The 23,943-nt window shown below is 46.5% G+C and overlaps 1 protein-coding gene across 1 annotated transcript; it reads left to right on the top strand.

Annotated features, from left to right (window-relative positions):
• Positions 1-254: 254 nt before the first annotated feature.
• On the top strand, positions 255-21,322 carry Adsl (adenylosuccinate lyase). Its single transcript, XM_028790005.1, has 13 exons — positions 255-442; positions 4,604-4,807; positions 7,638-7,682; positions 8,244-8,323; positions 12,242-12,413; positions 13,421-13,467; positions 14,748-14,838; positions 15,848-15,917; positions 16,162-16,309; positions 17,742-17,832; positions 19,221-19,310; positions 19,653-19,829; positions 20,879-21,322. Exons 1-13 carry the CDS (start codon positions 290-292, stop codon positions 20,963-20,965), a joined length of 1,455 nt encoding a protein of 484 aa, XP_028645838.1. The 5' UTR covers positions 255-289; the 3' UTR covers positions 20,966-21,322.
• Positions 21,323-23,943: the final 2,621 nt, after the last annotated feature.

Consider the following 23,943-nt stretch of genomic DNA (forward strand, 5'->3'; position numbering starts at 1 on the left):
ACTTTCCTTTCTGGGTTAAATGCTGGTCTTAATGTGCGTTCCTCAGATGGAAAAACTGAGGAGGCACAGCGTGGGGCAGAGATTTAAGAAGCTTTAATCGTGTCTCGTAGAAAACAGGAGAAAAGCGTTGACCGTCAGAGGGGATGAGACAAACTTGAATCACCTCCACGCTCCAGGCCAGCGTTGCCCGCGGGGCGGGGCCAAAGGAGGAAGTCCCGCCCCACGCACACCAGGCTTCCGCTTTTGGCCCCGCTGCTGGTGTCCGCCGTGGCCTCGTCGCGTGTTGAAAATGGCTGCAGCCGGCGACCCTGGCTGTGCTGAAAGCTACCGTTCTCCGCTGGCGGCCCGCTACGCCAGCCGCGAGATGTGTTTCTTGTTCAGCGACAGGTACAAGTTCCAGACGTGGCGGCAGCTGTGGCTGTGGCTAGCGGAGGCCGAGCAGGTAACTAGCAGGGCCCCTGGTGTCGAGGGAGGTCACGGCCGGAGCACCTGTTGCCTCGGCAACAGTCCCAGTGACCGGCACTTCCTTTGGAGGACTTCCGTTTGGACAAACCTATGGGAGTTTGCGTCCTTCCACCGCTCATTTCAAATGGAATGCTATTTATTCCTTGCAGGCTCAGGGTTAAAGGCTCTTCCCGCCAAGCCATCCGACATGAGTTCGATCCCTGGGACGGCTTGGTGAGAGAGGCGGTACCTGATTCCCTTTAGTTGTCCTCCGATCTCTATATGTATGCACGCGCGCGCGCGCGCGCACACACACACACAGTAATTTTTTTTTAAGTACGTTGCAAACTTGATGGTCCGAAGATGTACTTATTTTTATTTTTTGTGGATAAGTGCTCTGCCTGCATGTATGCACGTTCACCACCCACAGCTCGTGCCCACATACGTTGCCAGGAGAGGGAGCTAGTAAGCTGCCATGTCGATCTTGGGAACTAAACCGTGGACCTCTACAAGTGCTTTTAACCACCAAGCCATCTCTCTAATCCCTGAATTTTCTTCTTTGCAAAGGATAAAGCCAAGTGTGTAAGGAGCAAGGCTTGCCCTAGGTTACCCAGCTAGCTCTTTACAGCAGAGCTAGTATTCGATCTAGATTCATTCTAGAACCTGAGCTGAGTCCTTGGTCACTTTGCCTTCCTTGATGCCTTTAAAGCTAGTGACAGCTTTGGAACTATTTCTGAGTTACCGTTTCTGTGTATACGTTTTGCTATGAGGAGGGGAAATCTGGGCACGTGTTTATTTATTACAGAAGGTGCATTAGCTGTGGGAGTGTTATTGGTGGTGATTTGATTTGGGGTTTGAGAAGGAGGTTGTGTTTTTTTAGATAGTATCTCACTGTGTAGCCATGGCTGGCCCGTGGCTAGCTTCAGACTCACAGAAATGAGCCTGGCCGGCTCGACCTCCCAAGAACTAGGATTAAAGTGTTCAACACCACAGCCACGGTAGTATTTTGTCTTACAGGGGCTGCATGTACAGTTGATCAGCCCAGTATTTTTAAAAATGATTCTGAGAAAGAGTCTTCCCAGAGAGACTGAATGAAGTTGAAGGTGATCCAGAGAGCTGTAGCGCTTCTCAAGTTTCAGAGCAGGTTAGCAGGGTGTTCACAAAGAGCTCAGTGCCTATGAACACAATCTTCACCCTTCCTTCCCTGCCCAAGCCCTTCACCGGCTTCCATACAGCAGCTGTAGGGTGGCAGCAGGCATTTCTCTTGTACCTTCTGGCCCAGGCACTGGTTTAAGGCCTTTTCTAGTAGTCTAATAGTCCTTAAACATGTATATGAATTGTGTATGTGTTCCTCATTTAAAAGTACAAGAAAAGCTGGGGCTGGAGTGATGGCACAGCACAGCAGGTAAGCCCTTGTGGTGTTCTTGGAGAGGACCTGGGTTCCCAGCACCCATGTCAGGCAGCTAGTTTACAGCTTTGCTGGTTTAGTGTCAGTTGTAGGTTCTCCTCCAAGATCCACGAGCCTGAGTAGTTAGCTGGGTTTCCAGAACCAGGCATAATTATCCTTCCAGGCCTGAAGTCCAGTCATAGAGCTGTTAGTTATCACCACTGTGAAGTGCACCCTTGGTGTTATTATGTCGTACTGGTCATTGTAGTTATGGGCATCATAGCTAGGTTGGCCTATTGATTGCTTTCTGCCTTTGGAAAAACTTATTTGGTGCCTTAAAAATTGCTTTTTGTAAAAGCTATTAACTTTTTGGGTTTTTGTTTTGCTTTGTTATTGCCGGGAGATGGGAGGTCAAGACAAGGTTTCTCTATGTGGTTCTGGCTGTCCTGAAACTCACTCTGTAGACCAGGCTGGCCTTGAACTCACTTTTTCTTTTTTAAAGCCACATTGGATAAGTACTTTTCTTGTGTCTGTTTTGTAGGTGAGGAACCAAAGCATGAGGAAACTATTGGTTCCCTAGTAGTAGACATCTGGACTGTACATGCGTTGGGCTCTGTCATGCACTGTTCCTGTCCATCTGATACCAGCACTATGTAGATGAGGGTTGTAGCATGCAAGCCGTTGCCAGTGTCACCATAGCTTGTAAGTGGCCTCAGGCTGAGACTGGAGTGTAAGGTTTCTCTGGTCTACAAATTGCTTGAAGCATACATAGCTATGAGTATGTGTCATCTGTTAGAGCATCAAATTAGTAGCAAAAAGCAGATGTGATACATACCATTAAAGGATGTAATTTTTATTTTTTATGTGAAGTTCTCTGTCTGCATGTGGGTATGTGCATGTGTGAGTGCAGGTGCCACTGGAGGCCAGATGATGTCATGGAACTGGAGTTACAGGTGGTTTTGAGCAGCCATGTGAGTGCTGGGAACCAGACTCAGGTCTCTGCAGGAGCAGTGAGTACTCTTATTCACTGAGCCATCTCCCCAGCACATGTGTTAACCCCAGCATTTGGGAAGCAGGGGCAGGTGAATTTTTGAGTTTGAGGCCAACCTCATCTATATAGCAAGTTCCAGGCCAGCCAGAACAACACACTGAGACCTTGTGTCAAAAAACATACCAAAAATAGCACACGTTCCCCGATGACTGTGGAGCTGGGGAAACAATGAGGAGCTGGAGAGATGCTTCACAGGTGCGAGCACTGGGTGGTCTCCCAGAGACCTGGCTTCCTCTCCCAGCAGCCATGCAGCCGCTCACAACCATCTGCAATTTCAGTTCCAGGGGATCTGATGCCTTCTCTGGCCTTCTTAGGTAACACGTGCACACATGATATTTGTGCATACAGGTAAAACATAAAAATAAGTCTTTTTAAAAATAAAAAAAAAAGAGAAATAACAGATTAGGAATAATACAAGAGATTCACAGTATGGGTGTGTGCATGGGGGAGCACACATGTGGAGGCTGCTGGCTGACAGCTCTTCGGAATAGGTTCCCTCCCTCCACCTCTGCATGAGATCCAAGAGTAGCGCTCCAGTCTCCGGGCTTCCCTTGCAACTACTTACAGCAGCTGAGCCAGCTCTCAAGTCTCCAAAAGGAGACATTGTTTAATTTGAAGTCAGGATCCTTCTGCTTCTCCTTACCAAGTGCCATTATTATGGCCTGTAGCACTAAGCCCAGGTTCTTGTTTTTTGTGTTTGTTTGTTTGTTTGTTTGTTTTTAAGATTTATTTATTTTATGTATGGGAGTGCACTGTTGCTTTCTTCAGACACAACAGAAGAGGGCATCATATCCCATTACAGATGGTTGTGAGCCACCTTGTGGTTGCTGGGAATTGAACTCAGGACCTCTGGAAGAGCAGTCAGTGCTCTTACCCACAAGCCATCTCTCCAGCCCCCACTAAGCCCAGCTTTAAGGGAATGTTAATTTTGGTCACCATAAGTACATCAGAGTTGGGTTCAAAGCCACTGTACTTTGTATACTTGCAGACTAAGTAATACATAGAACAGATGTCTCCTCTGCAGCATGCCTTCCAGAGTTGAATGGGTTAACTAAATGTGGGACAATGTCATACAGTGATGCATGTGCTAAATAAAACTCAGCTAGAGAAACAGAGTTGGCACGGAATGTTTTACACGAAGGTTAGAGGAGGCCTTTCTTGACGACATTTGAGCCCAGAGACTAGAACAAGAGAGGCAGGGGTCACCCAGATGGTGGTGGTGCACACCTTTAGTCCCAGCAGGCAGGCCAATCTCTGAGTTTACGTCATATACCAGGCCAACCTGGTTTACATAGTGAGTTCCAGCCAGGACTATACTGAGAAACCCTGTCTCAAACAAACAAACCGAGAGGGGTGGAGGGGGCAGGAGTTAATAGTCAACATCAGGATTCTGGTGCTTCCTGTTTTGGGAGTTTATTTAGAAGATTCCTCCATGGGCTGGAGAGAGATGGCTCGGCTGTACAGATGGCTCAGATCACTGGTTACTCTTCTAGAGGTCCTGAGTCCAATTCCCAGCAACCACATGGTGGCTCAGAAACATCTATAAAGTGATCTGATGCCCTCTTCCAGCATGCATGTAAATGCAGTCATCTACATAAAATAAATATTTTTAAAAATTCCTCCATACTTTTGAACTTGTCACCCCAGATTTTAAGAGTTTTTAACCTCATTTCAAATACTTGAACATAAAGGTCATTGGACTCTCTTTGCCTGCTCTGCAGACGCTGGGTTTGCCTATCACAGATGAACAGATCCAGGAGATGAAGTCCAACCTGAGCAACATTGACTTCCAGATGGCGGCTGAAGAAGAGAAGCGCCTGCGGCATGACGTGATGGCTCACGTGCACACGTTTGGCCACTGCTGTCCGAAAGCCGCGGGCATCATTCATCTCGGTGCTACCTCCTGCTACGTCGGTGACAATACGGTAGGAGCCTGTGCTGTTTGCACTAGGCTGTGTGTTTTCCACACTCACCAAGGGCCTTTAAAACTACTGTTGGCTTCTGAAAAGAGAGGATATAACTGAGCCCTGGCTGTCCTTGAACTCACAGAGATCCACCTCCCTCTCCCTCTGCCTCCCAAGCACTGGGTTATAGGCCTGTACCACCACTGCCTGGCCCAATTGTTCTTTTTTAAATTACTATTATGTATGTGCTTTGGTGCTTTGCATAGCTGTCTGTGTACGCTGTGCGTGCAGCTCATGCCAAGGTGAGAAGGAAGGGTGGGGTCCCCGGGAACTGGAGTTACAGCAGGTTACCGCTGTCATATGGGTGCTGAGAACCAAACCCAGGTCTTCCGGAAGAGCAGCCAGTGCATTTAACCACGGAGCCATCTCTCTCATCAGCCGCTGTTCCTGAGTTCACAGAGACTGGGTTGTCTGGGTCTGACTCCATCCTCCCCGTTTCTACAGATGAAAAAATGTAAAGAAGAGTGTAACCAACAACCCATGGTTACAGTAAACGTCAGGAGCTCTGTAGGATGGGTGCAGTGGCACATGCCTGTAAACAGCAGGACACCGAGTAGGAGGGACATTCGGTCCACAGTGCCCAGCCTTAGAAACATGAATGAGACTGTCTCCCAAAAGCACACAAGCCAGGAAGAATGGCTTCAGCATCTGTCACATTGTGCCTGTGAGACCTGAAACCAGAGTCCGAGTCAGTTCTTTCAGATGAAGATGGCAGCTACATGTACCTATGATACCTTGTGTATTATTCTTTAAGACAGAGTCTCACTATACAGATCAGGTTGGCCTTAAACTCACAGAGATCTGCCTGCGTCAGCCTCCTGAGTGCTGGAGTTAAAGGGCTATGCCACCACCACCTGGCTGTTACTTTTGAGACAGGGTCCCAGTACATTGTTGTGTTACCTAGACTGGTCTATAGCTGGAGAGCTCAAGCTGTCTGCCTGCGTGGTCGAGTGCAGGCGTGTGCCGCTAGGGCCCGCTTCCTTTTAGCTTTGGGTGATGCATAATTAAAGATGCCTGTGTGTGAGTGGTTAGCTGTGGAAGAATAATCCCCTTCCTTGGGAAAGTCTTTACATTTGCTTACTTACTGGGGGCAGAATTCGTGCACCATGGTATGAATGTGAAGGTCAGGGGACAGTGTGTGGCAGTTAGTTCTCTCCTCCTCCATGTAAGTCTTCGAGATGAAGCTCAGGTTGGCAGGCTTGGCAGCAAACACCTTTACCTGAGAAGCCATCTTGCTGGCTCGGAAATCTTCTAAAAGTTCCCAGTGATGCTGTGTCTCCATGATTTTTGTGATATAGGGGCATGTTTTGGAATTACTCAGAATACTTTCTCTTACCTCCCACAAGAGCAGTTTGAAGGCGTGAGGATGTAGCCCAGTGGTGGGTCACTGTACGCATGAGGCTCTAGACTCTATCCCCAGGACTTGGGGGTAAAAGAAATTGAAGGTTTAACTTTCTTTTTTTGAACCTAAGGAAAAACTCTGCAGTAGGGTCCTTTATTTCTTTTATACACTAGGCCATGAATTTGTATGGAATGGGCTCCAGCAGCTCGGGCTCTTTCCCATTAGTCCTCACAAAGTGTGCTTCTCTGGGTGGTGCAGGCTGGCGCTTCAGCTGAACCCAGGTGCCCTTCTCTTTGGCTTCCTTTTTCTTCTGATCGTTCTCCTTCACCCGCTTCAGAAAGCTGTCTCTGCTCTTCGAGTGTTTAATGTGCTCACTCCGCACATTGATCCTCTTGGCCAGAATCCTGCCCGTAACTTGCTTGTTTACAATGATGCCCACGGCACGCTGGGTGACATTGTAGACTCTTCCGGTTTTGCCGTGGTAACACTTATGGGGCGTTCCTTTTTGAACAGTACCCATTCCCTTGATGTCTACAATATCACCCTTCTTATAGATTCGCATGTATGTGGCCAAAGGAACAACTCCATGTTTCCTAAAAGGCCTAGAGAACATATACCAAGTGCCTCTCCACTTTCCCTTTGTGTTGGTCATTTTGGCGAGTTAACTGGAAGATGGGTGCCTAGGCCCAAGATTTAACTTTCTTAAACTTTGATGTTCTAGATCATGCCTTCCTGTGCTATCAAGGATGGATGAACAGGGCAAGGTGGCTTAAACCTTTATTCCTGGCACTCGGGAGGCAGGGGGCTCAGATGTGTGTGAGGACAAAGCCAGTCTGGTCTACATACTAAGTTCTGTAACAGCCAGAGACACCTTGCCGATAGATTGGTGGGTGGAAGGGTGATGGATAGATGATGGGTGGATGAGACTCCTGCTGAAGGAATGTGCCATGTAATAAATATAAAAGCCCACGGGCTTACAGTTCTCAGTCGGTGTGGCCACCACACACTGAACTTATGGATCCCGGCAATCCAGTGTCCTTCTGCTCTGTGAGTTGTCCACTAGCTGATGATAGTCTTTAGCTTGAGCTTCCTCTGTGGGCAGAGATGACCCTGAACTCATGATCCCCCTGCTTCCACTTCTCAAGTGCTGACGTTGGAGGTGTTTGCCACTATTCCAAGTTAATGTGGTGCTGAGGGTGGAATTTGTGGCCTTGCATCTGCTGGGTAAATAGACTGCCGCCTGAGCTACAGCCCAGCCCAGCTCTTGTGCATTAAATGGTAGTGAGGATAAAGCAGCCTCTTGACACCTTTCGGAGCACACTGTCTGCTAAAGGTGAGATGGACTGCTTGCTAGCTGAGACACCAACTCTAGTGACCAGAAAATATCATTACAGTGGTGCTGTTTGCCTCTGTTCAAGGTGAAACCATTGAATTTTCTTTCCTTTTCAGGACCTGATTATTCTGAGAAATGCATTTGACCTGCTTTTGCCAAAGGTAAGATGCTGGCAGAAGTTTCCTGTCAGTTTAGGTGTCTGCAATTTCAGTGATTCTACACAGTGTTGATATCTAAAGCTTATCATGTTCTCAAGTCAGGGACTCTATATATCATGTGTCCCTTCTTTGGTTAAAACATGAGGTAGGGTGGTACATGTCTAATCCCAACAGTGGGGAAGCAGAGGCAGGCAGATCTCAGAGTTTAAGGCTAGTCTGGAAGACTGTAAGTGATTGCTTTATAAAGTATAGCCTTTTAAATGTAGCAGGTTCAACCAGAGACGTGTTGCTGGAGTATGTTGGTCAGGCCATGACTTGCTCCTGTTGTTCTGCAATGGTCTTAAAATAGTGTGTGACATGGTAGGGAGTCGACTCGGTTTTCAAATGTTGGCCCCTGTCCTTCGTGGCCAGGACACATTGAGATTCAGAGGTGAAAAGACACAAGTGCTGCCCTCCCCGAGCCGAAGATGTAACTTTATGTAAAATTGTGTGAACATTTAGTTAAAGTTGCATAAAGAACTCAGTTGAATTCACCGTCTTCCCACCACATGGTCTTTCTTGTAGCTTGCTAGAGTGATCTCGAGGCTTGCCGACTTTGCTAAGGAGCGTGCTGATCTGCCCGCCTTAGGGTTCACACACTTTCAGTAAGTGACGAGACCACTGTTGGGGAGTTGAATTCATGCATGTGTGTGTTGAGGCCAGAACCTTAAAGCTGGGCAGAGAACTTGGGACCCTGCTGAGAAATGGGCCTGACACCCTGATTAGAAACTTTTCTGGGGACCGGGAATGTTGCTCAGTGGGAATTGATTGCCAGGCGTACTTGAACTCTTGAGTCCTACGTCCAGCATGACAAGAAAGAGTCAATAGACCACACTGAAGCCATGCTGGGAGGCGTGGCCTGTATCCCAGCTGCTTGATGGCCCGAGCTAGGGCAGTTTGAGCCCGTGGGGTCTGTCCTAGACTGGACAGCATAACAAGACCATCTCAACAAGGAAAAGTACAACTTCTTAATAATCACATTTCTTCGTTTGTTTATTTGTGTGCACACATGTGACCGTGCACAGTTAGGGGTCGGAGGACGACTTCTCTCCTGCCTTCCGTGATGTGGTTGCAGGGATTGAACTGAGATCATCAGACTGGCAGTCAGCTCCTTTACCAGTTAGGCTACCTCACTGGCCCAGTAATTAGCAGTTTATATTTATCAAGACCGAAGAGTCATTTATTCTTGTTTTAGTGTGTGTGGGTGGTTTGTCTGCATGTATGTATTCATATGCACCACTTCCATGTCTGATGCCCAAGGAGACTGGAAAGGGGCATCAGATTCCTTCTAACTGGAGTTATGGATGGTTATGAGCCACTGTGTGGGATGGAACCGGGTCATCCAAGAGCAGCCGGTTCTCTCAGCCTCTGAGTCGCTCCAGTCCCCTCACGCTCCTTTTTTATTCCTTTCTTGAGAGTCTAGCCCAGGGAAGTAATCCAAATTCAGGGAAAAGTTTGTGCATAGAAGTCTTTGTTAGGATATTGTTTATAGTAGCAGTGAAATTAGTCTAAATGACTTGGCCAGTGAGGATAATTAAAGTACAGTATGCCCAGAGGTTGTGGTAATATCCAGCCATTAAAATGTTGCTTATAAAAATATGGACGCATGCTTAGGTTTATGTTATAGCAGGAAAAGAGAGCCTAACACGAAGACCAGGTGTAGTGACGCACACCTTTAATTCCAGCATCTGAAAGCCATGGCAGGTGGTATTCTGTGAGTTCAAGTCCAACCTGGTCCATGTAATGGGTTCAAGGATAGCCAAGGATGCACATATCTTTCTCAAAAGAAGAAAAAAATATTACACAACGGTTACCAGAAAGAGTATCACCTTGTTAATTCGATTACTCTGGTGTAGGTTATAATAATTAAAAATGTCCCCATTTTAATCTGTATATGTCTTGACAAGAGCTCTCCGCTAGAGCTACACTCCCAACTCTCTAGTTTCTGTTTTTCTTGTTTCGTTTGTGAAATGTTTCACTGTGTAGCTCTGGCTGGCTTGGAACTCTTGTGTAGACCAGGCTAGCCTCAAACTTAAAGAGATCTGCCTGTCTCTGCTTCCCAGAGATGAACTATGAGTTCAAAGGTTTGCACCACCTTACCCAACTCAGCCCTGTGGTTTTGATCTTAGGATGTGGAAGCATTTTTATAGTTACTAAATACAGCCCTAAAAAGTTGTATCATCTTTGGAATTCCAAACTGTTTTTAGTATATTAACAGTGTGTGATAATTAGTGCCTTAATTTCACATATCTCTATCAGCAGTCACTTCTTATCACCCCTCCTTGCTTCTGACAAACACAAAGCTATTTTTTATCTGTAGATTCATCCAAATGGAATCACATACAATATATGGCCTCTTGTGGATGACATCTTTCCTATAAAATATTTCTAATATTCATAGTGTGGCTTGTATTTGGAATTCATTTCTTCTTATAGCTGGCAGCATCTCACTCAATACAAAAGCCTCATTTCGTTTGCCCCTTTATCAGTTGTGAGCATTTGGGTAGACATTTTACAGGCTTTATGAATAGTGCTGCTGTGTACACGCCCACACAGATCACTCTGAGGGAGAGTCAGTGTGGGAATCCTGTTTAGGGATGCTCCAGTGCACCCTCCATGGTCACTTGTCTGGATGTTGCTGGCTGCCCGTCTGACGAGAGACCACTTGCCATCTAGACCGTCTAGAGCTTGCACACAGTTGCAGCTTGTTTGTATTTTCTATTAAGAAACAGACCGTGGTGGGCTAGGCTATCATTACTGCCCCTTGCAGTTATTATGGTCAATAAACCTGTTTTCTTCTTGCTTTAAAGAACAAAAAGAGAACACGGATGGATGTATTAGGCTTTGGATTAGAGCAGACATTTGCTGTTATGAATATCTTGTGTGTTTCTCAATATTGTGACTGCCACATCATTGGGTTTTGCTTCTCAAAAGGCCAGTCAGTCCCTTACCCCCAGTCTAGAGACGTCTGCCACAGTGTCTATTTAAAACATCAACAGTTGCCAGCCAGATGTGGCACACACCATAAATCCCAGCCCTCAGGAGTCAGAGGCAGGTTTATCTGAGTTCGAGGCCAGCCTAGTCTACAGAGCAGGTTCCAGGACAGCCCGGGCTATACAGAGAAACTGAATCTTGAAAAACAAACAACAAACTATTTCCTTTTTTTGTGCATTTGTTCTTTCCTGTTTCTGCACATGAAGTGTTTGTGAGTCCATTGCCACAGCGCCTGTGTGGAGGCAGAAGACAAGTGTTGGTGTCCTGTTCTCTCCTCTCCTGTGGCCTCAGGTCACCAGGCTTTTGTGGCAAGTGCTTGAGCCGCTGAACCATCTTGCCAGCCCTGTTGTATCTCTTTATGCTCCTGGTTGTAAGCTGTGGACAGGGAGCCTCACTGATCTGTTTGCTGTTGTATTTTCAGACCGAGAACACACATCATACATTTGCAGACATTTGGGTCATGAGCACCTAAGCATTTCTTGTCAACATCTGGAAATACATCCGTCAACAAAGCATACATTGTCCCCAGCCTTTGATTGGAATAACTCTTGGGGCTATGGATATAACTCAGTAATCAAGTTAATTTAGGATGTATGAGGTCCTGAATCTCATCTTCAATACCTCAAAGGAAGAAAGAAGCCCTTTTAAAAAATACACACCCTAGAGGATGGAGAGATAGCTCAGTGATTAAGAAAGAGTACTGACTGCTCTTGCAGAGGTCCTAAGTTCAATTCCCAACAACCACATGGTGGCTTACAACCATCTGTAATAGGATCTGATGCCTGATGCCCTCTTTTGGTGTGTCTGAAGACACTGACAGTATACTCACGTACATAAAATACACAACTTTTAAAAAAAAAATGCATACTCTCTGAATGTGCGTTTGGGGAGAGTGTGCTCCAGCATATGAGTGGGATGAGAGGACAGTTTGTAGGAATCTTGGTTCTCTCCTTCCACCATGTGGGTTATGGAGACCAAACTCATGTCACCAGACTTGGCAGCAAGCACCTTTGCCCACTGGACCATCTTATCTTTGTTTTGTTTAAAAATAGTGTTTTCCTGAGGAATCTATACTGGCCTCAAACCTGTCAGCCTTAGCCTCCTGAGTGCTGGGATTACAGCCCAGTGTTTCCAAGCTCTTAAAAAGCTTCTTGGCAAAGAACTATGTTGGCAGCCCTTTATAGTTAGTTTGTGATAACAATGATGCCTTCACTCTTCTTCTTCTTCTTTTTTTTTTTTTTTTTTTAGTTTTTTGAGACAGGGTTTCTCTGTGGAGCCCTGGCTGTCCTGGAACTCACTCTGTAGACCAGGCTGGCCTCGAACTCAGAAATCCACCTGCCTCTGCCTCCCAAGTGCTGGGATTAAAGGCATGTGCCACCACTGCCCAGCAACCTTCAGTCTTCTTGACTCCGGGTTTTAGCTATTGTTTTGTCTTTCCTGCTTCCTCCAGTTCCTACTTGGGTAATGGTGGCTGTAAGGTGAGGGTAGGCTTTAGTCTGGGACCTCTGTGTTCTTTGTGCTCCTTTCAGGCCTGCTCAGCTGACCACGGTTGGGAAACGCTGCTGCCTTTGGATTCAAGATCTCTGCATGGATCTCCAGAGCTTGAAGCGTGTCCGTGGTGAGCTGCGCTTCCGAGGAGTGAAGGGCACCACTGGCACGCAGGCCAGTTTCCTGCAGCTCTTCGAGGGGGATCACCAGAAGGTATTCTAAGGAACCAGCAAAATGGACACTCGAGTCAGTTCCAGGACTGACATGCAAACTGTCCTGTAAATTATCCTGTTTCTACACTCATGTGAGTGTGTATTCTAGCTCAGTTCAGTAGTGCCAACCCACAAGACAAGGAAGGCTGCCTCTGACTTGATTGATGACTAGTGAGCATACTCAGACTGAGCACCTGTGCTTCTTTTCTTTCTGTTTTTTTTTTTTAAGAGATTTTATTTTATTTATATGAACACATTGTAGCTGTCTTCAGACACACCAGAAGAGGGCATCAGATCCTATTACAGATGGTTGTGAGCCACCATGTGGTTGCTGGGAATTGAACATAGGTCCTCTGGAAGAGCAGGCAGTGCTCTTAACCACTGAGCCATTTCTTCATCCCACATCTACATTTCTTGTTTTCTTTTTATTTTTCTTATTGTTTCTTCTTTTATTTAATCAAAGCGACCGAACCCAGGGCCTTGCGCTTGCTAGGCAAGTGCTCTACCACTGAGCTAAATCCCCAACCTTTTTTTCATTTTAATTTTATTTTATGTGTCTATACACATAAATTACGTGTGAGGGTGTCAGAACCCCTGGAACTGGAGTTACAGACAGTTGTGAACTGCCATATGAGTGCTGGGAATTGAACCCAGCTCCTCTGGAATTAGAGCCAGTAAAAGGGTTTTCTGTTTGTTTGAGACAGGTTTCTCTGTGTAGCCCTTGCTATCCTGGAACTTGGTTTGTATACCAGGTTGACCTCAAACTCACAAAGAACCACCTGCCTCTGTTTCTCAAATATTGGGATTAAAGGCTTTTGAACACCTGAATTTCGGGGTTTGTTTTTTGTATAACAAAGCCTTGGCTGTCCTGGAACTTACTTTGTATACCAGGCTGATCTTGAACTCACAAAAATACTCTGCCTCCTGAGTACTAAGGTTAAAGGCATGTGCCACCATGCCTGGCGAACACCTCTGTTTCTAATAGGATGTGTCTTGTCTTTCTCAAAGGTGGAGCAGCTAGACAAGATGGTAACAGAAAAGGCAGGGTTTAAAAGGTATGTACATACCTGGGAAATGCTGGGCCCTGTTAATGACAGGCCTCTAGATTCAACGCTTTCCTCCTCCTCTTCCTATTCCTCTTCCTTCCCTTCCTTTTGTGTGTTTATATTTGAACGTTTACTTCAGTGCATGCCTGTGTGCCACATTTGTGTCTTGTATATGTACGAATGCTTTACCTGTGTGAATGCCTGGGTACCACATTGGTGTTTGTGGCTGGTACTTGCGGAAGTCAGAAGAGGGCTTTGGATCCCCTAGAAATGGAGTTATGGATAGTTGTGAACCGCTGTGTGTGCTAGGAATGGAACCCAGATCTCTGTGAGTGCAACCAAGTACACTTACTGCCAAGCTATCTCTCCTGTCCTTTCTCTCTTTCTTTATTTTTTTTTAATTTTTGTTTTATATATATGCATGTTTTGTCTATGTGTATGTCTGTGCGTGTGGGTGTACTGCCATATGGATGCTGGGTATCAAACCCAGGTCCTCCTTAAGAACAACAAATGAAGACCGGTAGTGGCACTCACCTTTAGTCCTAGCAGAGGCTGGCAGCTCTCTGAGTTCCAGGACAGCCATGCTCTTAACAGCTGAGCTGTCTCTCCAGCCCCTTGGTTTACTTATGGTGCTTGGTGCATATTGCTATTTTGGGTTTGTTGGTTTGTTTGAGATAAAGTCCCACTTTGTAGTCCAGGAAACTCAGTGTATAGACCAGACTAAGCTTGAATTCACCAGAGTCCTTCTGCCTCAGCATCTGATGCTAGAATTCCAGTCTGAGGTCACCACGCCTGGATATGTTGCTGGCTTTGTTTCTTTCCTGGGATCCCTCAGTGTGGTTTACTCTGACCACCTGTGTTGAGGCCACCAGGCTCTTCCATGATTCCTTTTTCTCAGCACCTCATAGCACAGCAGGGGACATGGGCATTTAGGTTCTGTACCTCCTTAGATCAGAGCAGTTTGATGGGGATTGGGAAACAGCTTGTTTCAGTAGCTAGTTTCCAGTCAGGCCTTCTGAGCTCAGCATAACTAAGCATTCCAGGAAGCCAAGCCATTGTTAAGGTCAATCTTTGGTTAGTCTATATCGCAGTCGCTCTTTTTCTTTTCTTTTTTTCTTTTTGAGACAAGGTCTCTCTATATAGCCCTGGCTATTCTGTTGCTTGCTATGTAGACCAGGCTGACCTTAGAGATCTGCTTGCCTCTGCTTCCTGAATGCTAGGATTAAAGGTGTGTCCCACCAGCTGACAGTCACATATTTTAGCATTGATTTCTTTTCTGTTTACTCTAGAGCGTTCATCATCACAGGACAGACCTACACACGGAAAGTGGACATCGAAGTGCTCTCTGTGCTGGCCAGCTTAGGGGCGTCGGTGCACAAAGTAAGCGGGGGCAGCCTGCAGGCTGGAGGGTGGAAACTTGAAGGAATCCTCAGACAGACCAAGGCAGCTAATAGTTCAGTTCATTGTTTCTCGGTGCTTTAGGCATAATAATTTGGGATCTATAGGGAAAGCCTTTAAATTGAGTGTGCTAAAGGGGAAGGTTCCCCAAACATCTACAACGTGTCCATCTTTTGAAGGATGTGTTAAATTTGAAATTTCTCAGCGAGGTGTAGTGGTGCATGCCTCATCACTCAGAGGGAGAGGCAGAACTGATCCAGGGTCCAGGGTTTTGTTTTTCTTAAGATTTATTTATTTATTTTTGGTATGTGACGTCACTCTCTTCAGACATACCAGAAGAGGGCATTGGATCCCTTTACAGGTGGTTGGGAGCCACCATGTGGTTGTTGGGAATTGACCTCAGAACCTCTGGAAGAGCAGTCAGTGCTCTTGACTGCTGAGCCATCTCTCCAGCCACCAAGACTTTCTTAAGAAAAGAAAAAAAGATTGTCTTTCCATGACCTATCTATGTCTCTTTCTCCTTTTCACACAGTCTGTCTGTTGCATATCCCTCCCCCAACACACAGCTATTATCTCTTTTTTTCCCCCTCCAAGTCAGGGTCTTAGCCTAGGCTTGCCTCAAATTTTATCCAGCTGCTGAGGTTATAGATACACACCACCACACAGAGCTTTGTTATATCTTAAGCAGTTTTTGACAAAAACCATTTCTGTTGCTGTTCTGTGGTACTTAGACTCCAGGGTCCTGTGCATTCCAGGAGAGTGGTTCCTACAGAGCCACCTCCGAGTCTCTGTTCTTTGTATTTGTCATCCCAGCTTTTCAGGAGCAGAGAGAAGCCTGGGTAGAAACTCCAAGTACTTCTAGGTGGGGAGGGCTGGCCTTGAACTCAGCAGTAGCATGACACACTAAGAGTTCATTGCCTGTGTGAGCCTAGTCTGGTCCAGGCTCCCTGGGTACCAAGTGCTGGGGATGATACCCAGTCTGCCTCCACAGATTTGCACTGACATACGCCTGCTGGCGAACCTGAAAGAGATGGAGGAGCCTTTTGAGAAACAGCAGATTGGTAAGTAGAGACATTGTAGCAGCACAAGGCTGCTGGAGAGGTGTGTGGGTGTCCCTATGGAGAGGTGTGTGGGTGTCCCCATGGAGAGGTGTGTGGGTATCCCTATGGAGAGGTGTGTGGGTGTCCCCATGGAGAGGTGTGTGGATGTCCCCATGACTCTTCAGCGTACTCCTAGCAGGTGTTTGTGCACTTGCTGTCCTTAGATGTCTTTCTGCCTCTGCATCTTGTCCTCTTCTGTGGGCAGGCTCCAGTGCAATGCCATACAAGCGGAATCCCATGCGCTCTGAACGTTGCTGCAGCCTGGCTCGTCACCTGATGGCCCTTACCATGGACCCACTGCAGACAGCTTCTGTGCAGTGGTTTGAACGTACTCTGGATGACAGTGCCAACCGGTCAGTGATGGGGGCAATGCACACAGCATAGGTCGAGGGAGGGTAAAGGAAGGAAGCAAAAAGACGTATTTGAAGATGTCTGCTTTCTTCATTACCCTCGAAGAAGCATTGACTGGAGCGGTGTGCTTAGTGTTGCACTCCTAGTGTAGTGATTGTTAGAAGAGTCCAGGCAGTCTTCCAAATGAGGGTGATGGCTTAAGACTTGGCAAGGAAGTGTTAAGATGTAACTCAGCTAGTAGAACGCTTGCCTATAAGAACACGCACAGACACAGAGGCAGGAGGTCAACAGAGGCGTGACTTAGTAGGTGGAGAATGGAGCCCTTAGCTAAGGTATGAGCACAGGGAGCAGCTAGTCTTTGGAGAGTCTCAAGGCCCTCAAAGGAGTCTAGTTTCGCCATGAAAACCTGTTTGTTCATGTCCTCCTGTCTATCATTTTCATAATTTAGGTTATTTTATGAGTATTTTGTGTGTGCGTGTGCGTGTGCGTGTGCGTGTGCGTGTGTGTGTGTGTGTGTGTGTGTGTACACCATGCTTGCCTGGTACCCACAGAGGTCAGAAGAGGACACTGGATCCCCTGGAGTTAGAATTGTGGATAGTTGGAAACTGGCCGTATGGGTTCTGGGAACCCATACGTATGGGCCGTATGGGTTGTTCTTGTAAGAACAACCAGTGGTCTTAACCACTAAGCCATCTGTCCTGTGTACTTTAAATGATATCTAGATTGCATACCACACCAGAGACTGTATGAATGCTGGGTGAATGCTTGCCGTTACTGTCAGTTAGGGACTGTGTGAATGCTGGGTGAATGCTTGCCGTTACTGTCAGTTAGGGGGTAGATAAGAAACTGACTACTGAAGCAGTTTATTTTTCCAAACATACTGATCCATGGCTGATTGACGCCGTGGGTGCTGAGCGCTCAAATACAGAAGGCTATGGTAGAAGTATAACCTGACTCAGTTTGCGTGCTGAAACACTCCAGCATCATTTAGGGAGTCACTTTACGGAGGACACTAAACAAGCTAGACCCTTTAGCAGTTCAAGCCCACCTGAGCACAGGGCCATGTAGATGGAAAGGATGAGTGTGAGTAAGGTTAGCCAGCTAGCCAGCCTCAGTTGACAGGAGAACTGGGCTAGTGGGGCATGCTGGCCATGCCGAGACAGACCCACTGTGGGGAGAACACATTGGGAGTAGCAAGCCAGAGCAGTGAGGGAATGGCTGGACTCACACTGGAGTTGGCGCTGGAGCTTTGGGTATGACGTCTGCTGCTGGGAGTGGAGAAGATAAGGGCTGTGAGGAACCTAGGATGTGTGAAGTCCTGAGACCGAAAGAAACTGTATAGAGCGGATACCTGAGCAGCCAGTAGGGCAGCTGCTTGGAACACTGTGCCCTGCGTCTCTGGCATTTGAGTAACTGAATGCATTTGTTTTGTAGACGGATCTGTTTGGCTGAAGCATTTCTCACTGCAGATACTATATTAAATACCCTACAGAACATTTCTGAAGGATTGGTGGTATACCCCAAAGTAAGAGGCCTGGGGGTATGGGAAGGGGAGTGCTCTGGAGTGAGTCTATAGGGGTGCTATAGGCTAGCCCAGCCCAGTAAGAGCTCTTCTACCCAGACCTCATCCTAGAGTTCAAGACATAGTGAACTAGGGAATTCATAGTGAATTAGGGAGCTCGATCTGTGGATCTCATAGACGTGCATACAGAGGGAAAAACACTGAATTGTCTTGACTGTGAGCACCTCAAGTAGCCAAGCAGAGAGGTGGAACCAGTTGCCTTGGTTTTGGTGGTGGTTTATAAGTGGGTTTCTTTTATTTTGTTTGTTTATTTGTTTGTTTTTCAAGACAAGGTTTCTCTGTGTAGCCCTGGCTGCCCTGGAACTCACTCTTTAAATCAAGTTGGCCCCAAATTCACAGAGATCCACTGTACTGGGATTAAAGGTGTATAGCACCATACCTGACCAGTTGCTTTGTTTTAGGTACCTGAACCAGATTCATCTTCATGATGTAACCATTGAAGTGGGACACTAAAATTTAACAAGCGAGGGGAGGGCATTTGATGTGTATATATTTTGTCTGCATGTATGTATGTGTATCATATATGTGCAGTACCCATGAAGAACCAGAAGCAGGTGACAAATCCCTTGGGACTGGAGTTACAGGTGATTGTGAGCAGTCATATCGGTGGTGCTGGAAACCAAACCCAGGTCCTGTGTAGGAGCAGCCAGTACTCATAGCCACTGAGCCAGCTCTCCAGCCCCAAATTGTAGGTTTAGGGAGTGTCCCATGAAGCTGCTTCTGAAAGTTTACTTAAGAAAGGAAGAAAAGGAGGAAATCTGAATTTGTTTTCTTGTATGTGTGTTTTTGTTTTTTTAAATTGTTTATTTAATGTATGTGAGTACACTGCAGCTGTCTTCAGACACACCAGACGAGGGCATTGGATCCCATTACAGATGGTTGTGAGCCACCATGTGGTTGCTGGGAATTGAACTCAGAACCTCTGGAACAGCAGTCAGTGCTTTTAACCACTAAGCCATCCCTCCAGCCTGGAATCTGGATTTGTAAGAAAACTAAGAAATGGGGCTGGAGAGATGGCTCAGTGGTTAAGGGCACTGACTGCTGTTCCAGAGGTTCTGAGTTCAATTCCCAGCAACCACATGGTGGCTCACAACCATCTGTAATGGGATCCAATGCCCTCTTCTGGTATGTCTGAAGACAGCTGCAGTGTACTCATACAAGTAAAATAAATAAATCTTTAAAAAAAAAAAAAAAAGAAAGAAAACTAAGAAACAGTCCTAAATAAAAGACCAAATCACCCATCTCTGTAAACAGTGGCACTTCATGGCCCCACCGCATTTTCTTGACCTGCTGTGGCTTCATAATGTTGAGGCATGTCTTGGCCCTTTTAGGTAATTGAACGGCGCATTCGGCAAGAGCTTCCTTTCATGGCCACAGAGAACATCATCATGGCAATGGTCAAAGCCGGGGGCAGCCGACAGGTATGTCAGTGGTGAATCTCAGTGGTGAACCATGCTGGGATAGTGGCACGCACCTTTAATCCCAGCATTCAGGATGCAGAAGCAGGTGGGTCTGAGAGCTCAAGGCCAGCCTGGTCTAGGTAAAGAGATTCTGTCTCAAAACAGTGAATCAGATAAAAGGGATAGCATAAGGTCTGAATCTTCTGTTGGAAAGAAAGAGGCAAGAGCCTCCTTCCTAAGGTTCGGGGGAGGAGGAGCTCTAGAATAGCCTCCACAGCAGGGCAGGTTCTGATGTGATGTCTGATGACTGTGTAAGGTCTACACAGGTTATGATGAGCTAACACTGTCTCACTCTCTCCCTAGGACTGTCATGAGAAAATTAGAGTGCTTTCCCAGCAGGCAGCTGCTGTGGTTAAGCAGGAAGGGGGTGACAATGACCTTATAGAGCGGATCCGGGCAGATGCCTACTTCAGCCCCATTCACTCACAGTTGGAGCATTTGTTGGACCCCTCTTCTTTCACTGGCCGAGCACCTCAGCAGGTAACTGTCCAGTAGGATACTCTGAGGAGTACTGTTTCTATGATGCTGACGCAGAACCTGAACCTCTGGGAGTGTGAGAGGAGTATGGGAGGGGCCACCTAGACAGGAGAAAAATATAGTAGAGGCTGGCCCTGGTGGTACAGGACTTTAATTCCAGCCTGGGTTACATAGTGAGTTCTAAGCCAGTCAAGGTTGCATAGATCATAGAAAGACCCTGTCTTAAAGCAAACAAAAAAATTGACATCCCCTACCCCAAGGATGTGAGAATTGTGCCTCCCTGTGGTGTCCTCAGGGTCAGAATGCTTGGAGCATGACAGCCAATCAAACGTCAGTGGGCAGCCAATTGGACGGCAATGGGCAGCCAATCGGATGTCAGTGGGCAGCCAATCAGATGTCAGTGGGCAGCCAATCAGATGTCAGTGGGCAGCCAATCAGATGTCAGTGGGCAGCCAATCGGACAGCAATGGGCAGCCAATTGGACATCAGTGGTATACTTTCATTCAGCTTTTTGAACCAAAGAGCTAGTTTTTGTTTTGTTTTCTTTTCTCAAAGACCAAAACTGTGCTTTTATTTGCAAGGAACAAAATGTTTAGGCCACAAGGACTCACACCACAAAACGCCTGAATTCCTTCTGGTTCTAGCTCCAGAGGATCCAGGGCATTCATTCTTCTAGTCTCCACTGACAGCTGCACACACAGGCACATACACACAGAGACATAAGCTTAAATAAAAATAGGGATCGTAGGGACTTTGAGCCAAGGCCGTGATCGGTACAGCCAAGGGCGGAAAGTTAGTCCCTAGGAGACTGGTCGGATAAGCCTAGGGCTGGGGATGGAGAGATGTGCAATTGCAGACTGAGTGTCTGGCTTGCCTCTGCATGATGTTCTTTAGGCATGTGCTGGGTTGACGTGTTTCTTTCTGGGAGACATGGCTAACAGACAGCACACACTCAGTGGAGGAAGCTTCAGTGTGCTAGGTCTTAGTGCTAGAAGAGTTTTGAAGAAGGTACTAACATTTTTCTTTGTCTTTTGTTTGCTCTTCCCTGGCAGGTCGACAGGTTCCTGGAAGAGGAAGTGTACCCCCTGCTGAAGCCTTACGCAGATGAGCTGGTCGGGAGAGCAGAGCTGTGTCTGTAGAGCAGGAGGGAGTTAAGGAAAGCCGATGAGCTTGCTGATCATAGTGTTAACAGCTAATACTGCATGTGGTGGTACACACTCAGGAGGCAGAGGCAGGCGGGGCTCTGAGTTCAAGGCCAGCCTGGTCTACAAAGTGAGTTCCAAGATAGCCAAGGCTACACAGAGAAATCCTGTCTTAAACAAACAAACAAAAAGAATGTATAAAATTCTGTTGCTTGGGGCTCACAACAGACAGTCGCGCATTCTTGTTTTCTCCAGTCTTGTTGAGACAGGGTCTCACTATGTATCACTGGCTGGCCTGCAACACAGAAATCTTCCTCAGCTCCCCAATGGCAGGATTAAATGTGTGCCCCACTATGCCTGGCTCTTTTCATTTTTTACAGCAACATAATCTTGCAGAATAATGTAGCTCATACTTACTTTCAAGGTACCTCAAGTCTACAGTGTTTCCTCACTTATTGTGTCACCATAAACCTTTCATAAGTTAAAAAAATGAGTTCAGTTCACCTACCAAACATTATTATGTGCTCATAACACTGACAGTAACTTTTGGTCAGAGAAGATTGCTTAACAAACCCTGTTAATAATATAGACAAATGCCTAGTGTTGTTTACTGAGTCCTCTGTGGGCACACTGCCACACACTAGGCTAGACTCTCCTATAGTCCTTTTCAAGTATTTACTTAATTGTAAAGTAGCAAGAAATTCCTGGTCCCCATGGGAATGGATTTAAGTCAAAAAATCACCAGGATCCGTGATTCAGAATCAGCAGATCCCTTGATTTCAATTCTCTTCGCCGAGGTTAAATAGTGACGTCTGAGGCTCAGGAGCAGGAAAGAGTGGATATTGTTGGGTCCCTTCAGTTCTGGTTGTGCCTATTCCATCTTTTACAGAGGTTTGCTTCTCAGGGCAATGCTAACTGGGTAAACTGATTGCATTATGGGGCCTCCCAGTCTCTTACCCTTGTTAAGTAGATTGGTAGCTGTTCGGACAAGCCAGTCAAAGGGTAAATTATGAAAAGACCAGCCGGAAGGGGAGCATTAGCCTTGCCTCAGACTATATTTTTGGTGTGTATGGAAAGGAAGAGCTGGCAAGATGGCTCAGCTAGTAAAGAGGTGAAGGGGGCAAACAGACTTCACAAACTTGTTCTCTGACCTCCACTAATAATAGTAAAATGGTGTAAGTGAGAAAGCTGCTGTGGTAACACACAACTTTTCATATCAGCACTCAGGAGGCAGAAGCAGCCAGAAACACTAGAACCCTCAGACCTGAGGACAGTGCTCCACCTCCCAACCACAGCACCCCATAGAGAGGACCCTAACAGTCATGTAGGAGCCAAGAACCCCTTCCACATGCAGATGAGACATCCCTAACATCTCAGACCAAGCCAATGAAAAGCATCTCTTAGACTCCGAACCTGCCCTAAAATTTCTATAAGACCCTGTCCACAAGGAATAAAGGTGTGGGAATTGTCTCACCAAAGGTTGTCTGGGAGCATCTGCCATAGAAGAGCTGTAACACTCTTGGGAAGAGCGTTCTCTCCATAAGTTTTCACCACTGGAAGCTGCCTGAGCCTACCACGGTCACTAGGCAGCCCCAACCTTGACTCCTAGACCCTCTCATCTGAGTAGTGTCCTGTGCTCTAGAGTAGTAGAGTGACTCTCCCTCCCCTTCAGAATGGGCAACACTTTGGCCACTGCTGCCTGACCAGAGCTCGGTAGATCTCCACAGATAGCGTCTATTACACAGACCAACATACACAATGAGTTTGGGGCCAGTCCAGAGACCTTCCCACAAAATAGACATGAAGATTTTGTTGATCAGAGTTTTAGTTGACAAGAACTAGGAGAATTAACCAACTTGCTAACAACTGAGATTTCATCTAGCAAGGATAAATGAAAACAAACCCTAAACTCAGTAGGAGCCAGAACTAAGTTTTGGGGAACATGGCAGTGGTGTCCTGAAAAGTCACCTGATAATATGCCACGCCCAGTATTATGTTCAATCTTAGGGCCTAAGAGAAACATCAGACTAAGACCCCAGTGTCTTCTGAGGTCTTAGTGTGTGTGGACTTCTCCATGCTGGCCTTGAAATGGTACCTTAGCCTCCAGGGTGCAGCAACGGTAGGTGTACTGTTTAATAAAAGACTGATATCAAGGGCTGTTGTCTAGCAAGAAAAACTTGAGTGTGACCTACAACTTGTCTGAGAAGGAGCTAGAAGACAATGTCAGGAGTGTTTGAAGGAGGAAGTCTGGAACTTTTTTTTTTTTTTTTTTTTTTTGGTTTTTCGAGACAGGGTTTCTCTGTATAGCCCTGGCTGTCCTGGAACTCACTCTGTAGACCAGGCTGGCCTCGAACTCAGAAATCCACCTGCCTCTGCTTCCCTACTGCTGGGATTAAAGGCGTGCGCCACCACTGCCCAGCATCTGGACCTCTTCTAGTTGTGATCTTAAGTATCCAGAGTCTCAACTTGCCTTGATATCCCAGCACTTAGGAGGCTGAGGCAGGAGGATTGCCATGGGAATAATTCCAGGCCGCATAGTGTACAGATTGAAATATTCAGTGTTTAAAAAAAAAAAAAAACAATCTCAGTGGTACCGTGCTGGACTTAGCCCTCTTTCAATAAAGGAGTCCTCCTGCAACAAAAGCCAGAGGTGAGGGGCGTCTGGTGAAAAGGAATAAGGCAGCTTTCAAAACAAAGTCTCAGTGCAGCTCAAGAGCAACAAACATGGACCATACAGAGTCATGCTCAGCTCTTCAGGAAAATGCATTTATTTGTACATGTGTGGATGATGGGTGTTAGTGATTGACACTGGGTATCTTTTTTTTTTTAATTTTTTTTTTTTTGTAGTATTTCAAGATGGTCTCTGTGTGACCCTGACTGTCCTGGCACTCTAGACGAGGCTGGCGGCCTTGAACTCAGAGATCCACTTGCCTCTGCCTCTGCCTCTGCCTCTGCCTCTGCCTCTGCCTCTGCCT

The sequence above is a fragment of the Grammomys surdaster genome, unplaced genomic scaffold, assembly GCF_004785775.1.
Source record: "Grammomys surdaster isolate TR1022 unplaced genomic scaffold, NIH_TR_1.0 125852, whole genome shotgun sequence".
Taxonomy (NCBI): domain Eukaryota; kingdom Metazoa; phylum Chordata; class Mammalia; order Rodentia; family Muridae; genus Grammomys; species Grammomys surdaster.

Bases quoted from the DNA above. Each gene is read 5' to 3' on its own strand.
- Adsl (XM_028790005.1), top strand. From the start codon at position 290: ATGGCTGCAGCCGGCGACCCTGGCTGTGCTGAAAGCTACCGTTCTCCG. The intron at 443-4,603 runs GTAACTAGCAGG...CCTGCTCTGCAG, and splicing joins GGCTAGCGGAGGCCGAGCAG to ACGCTGGGTTTGCCTATCAC. The intron at 15,918-16,161 runs GTAAGTAGAGAC...TTCTGTGGGCAG, and splicing joins TTTTGAGAAACAGCAGATTG to GCTCCAGTGCAATGCCATAC.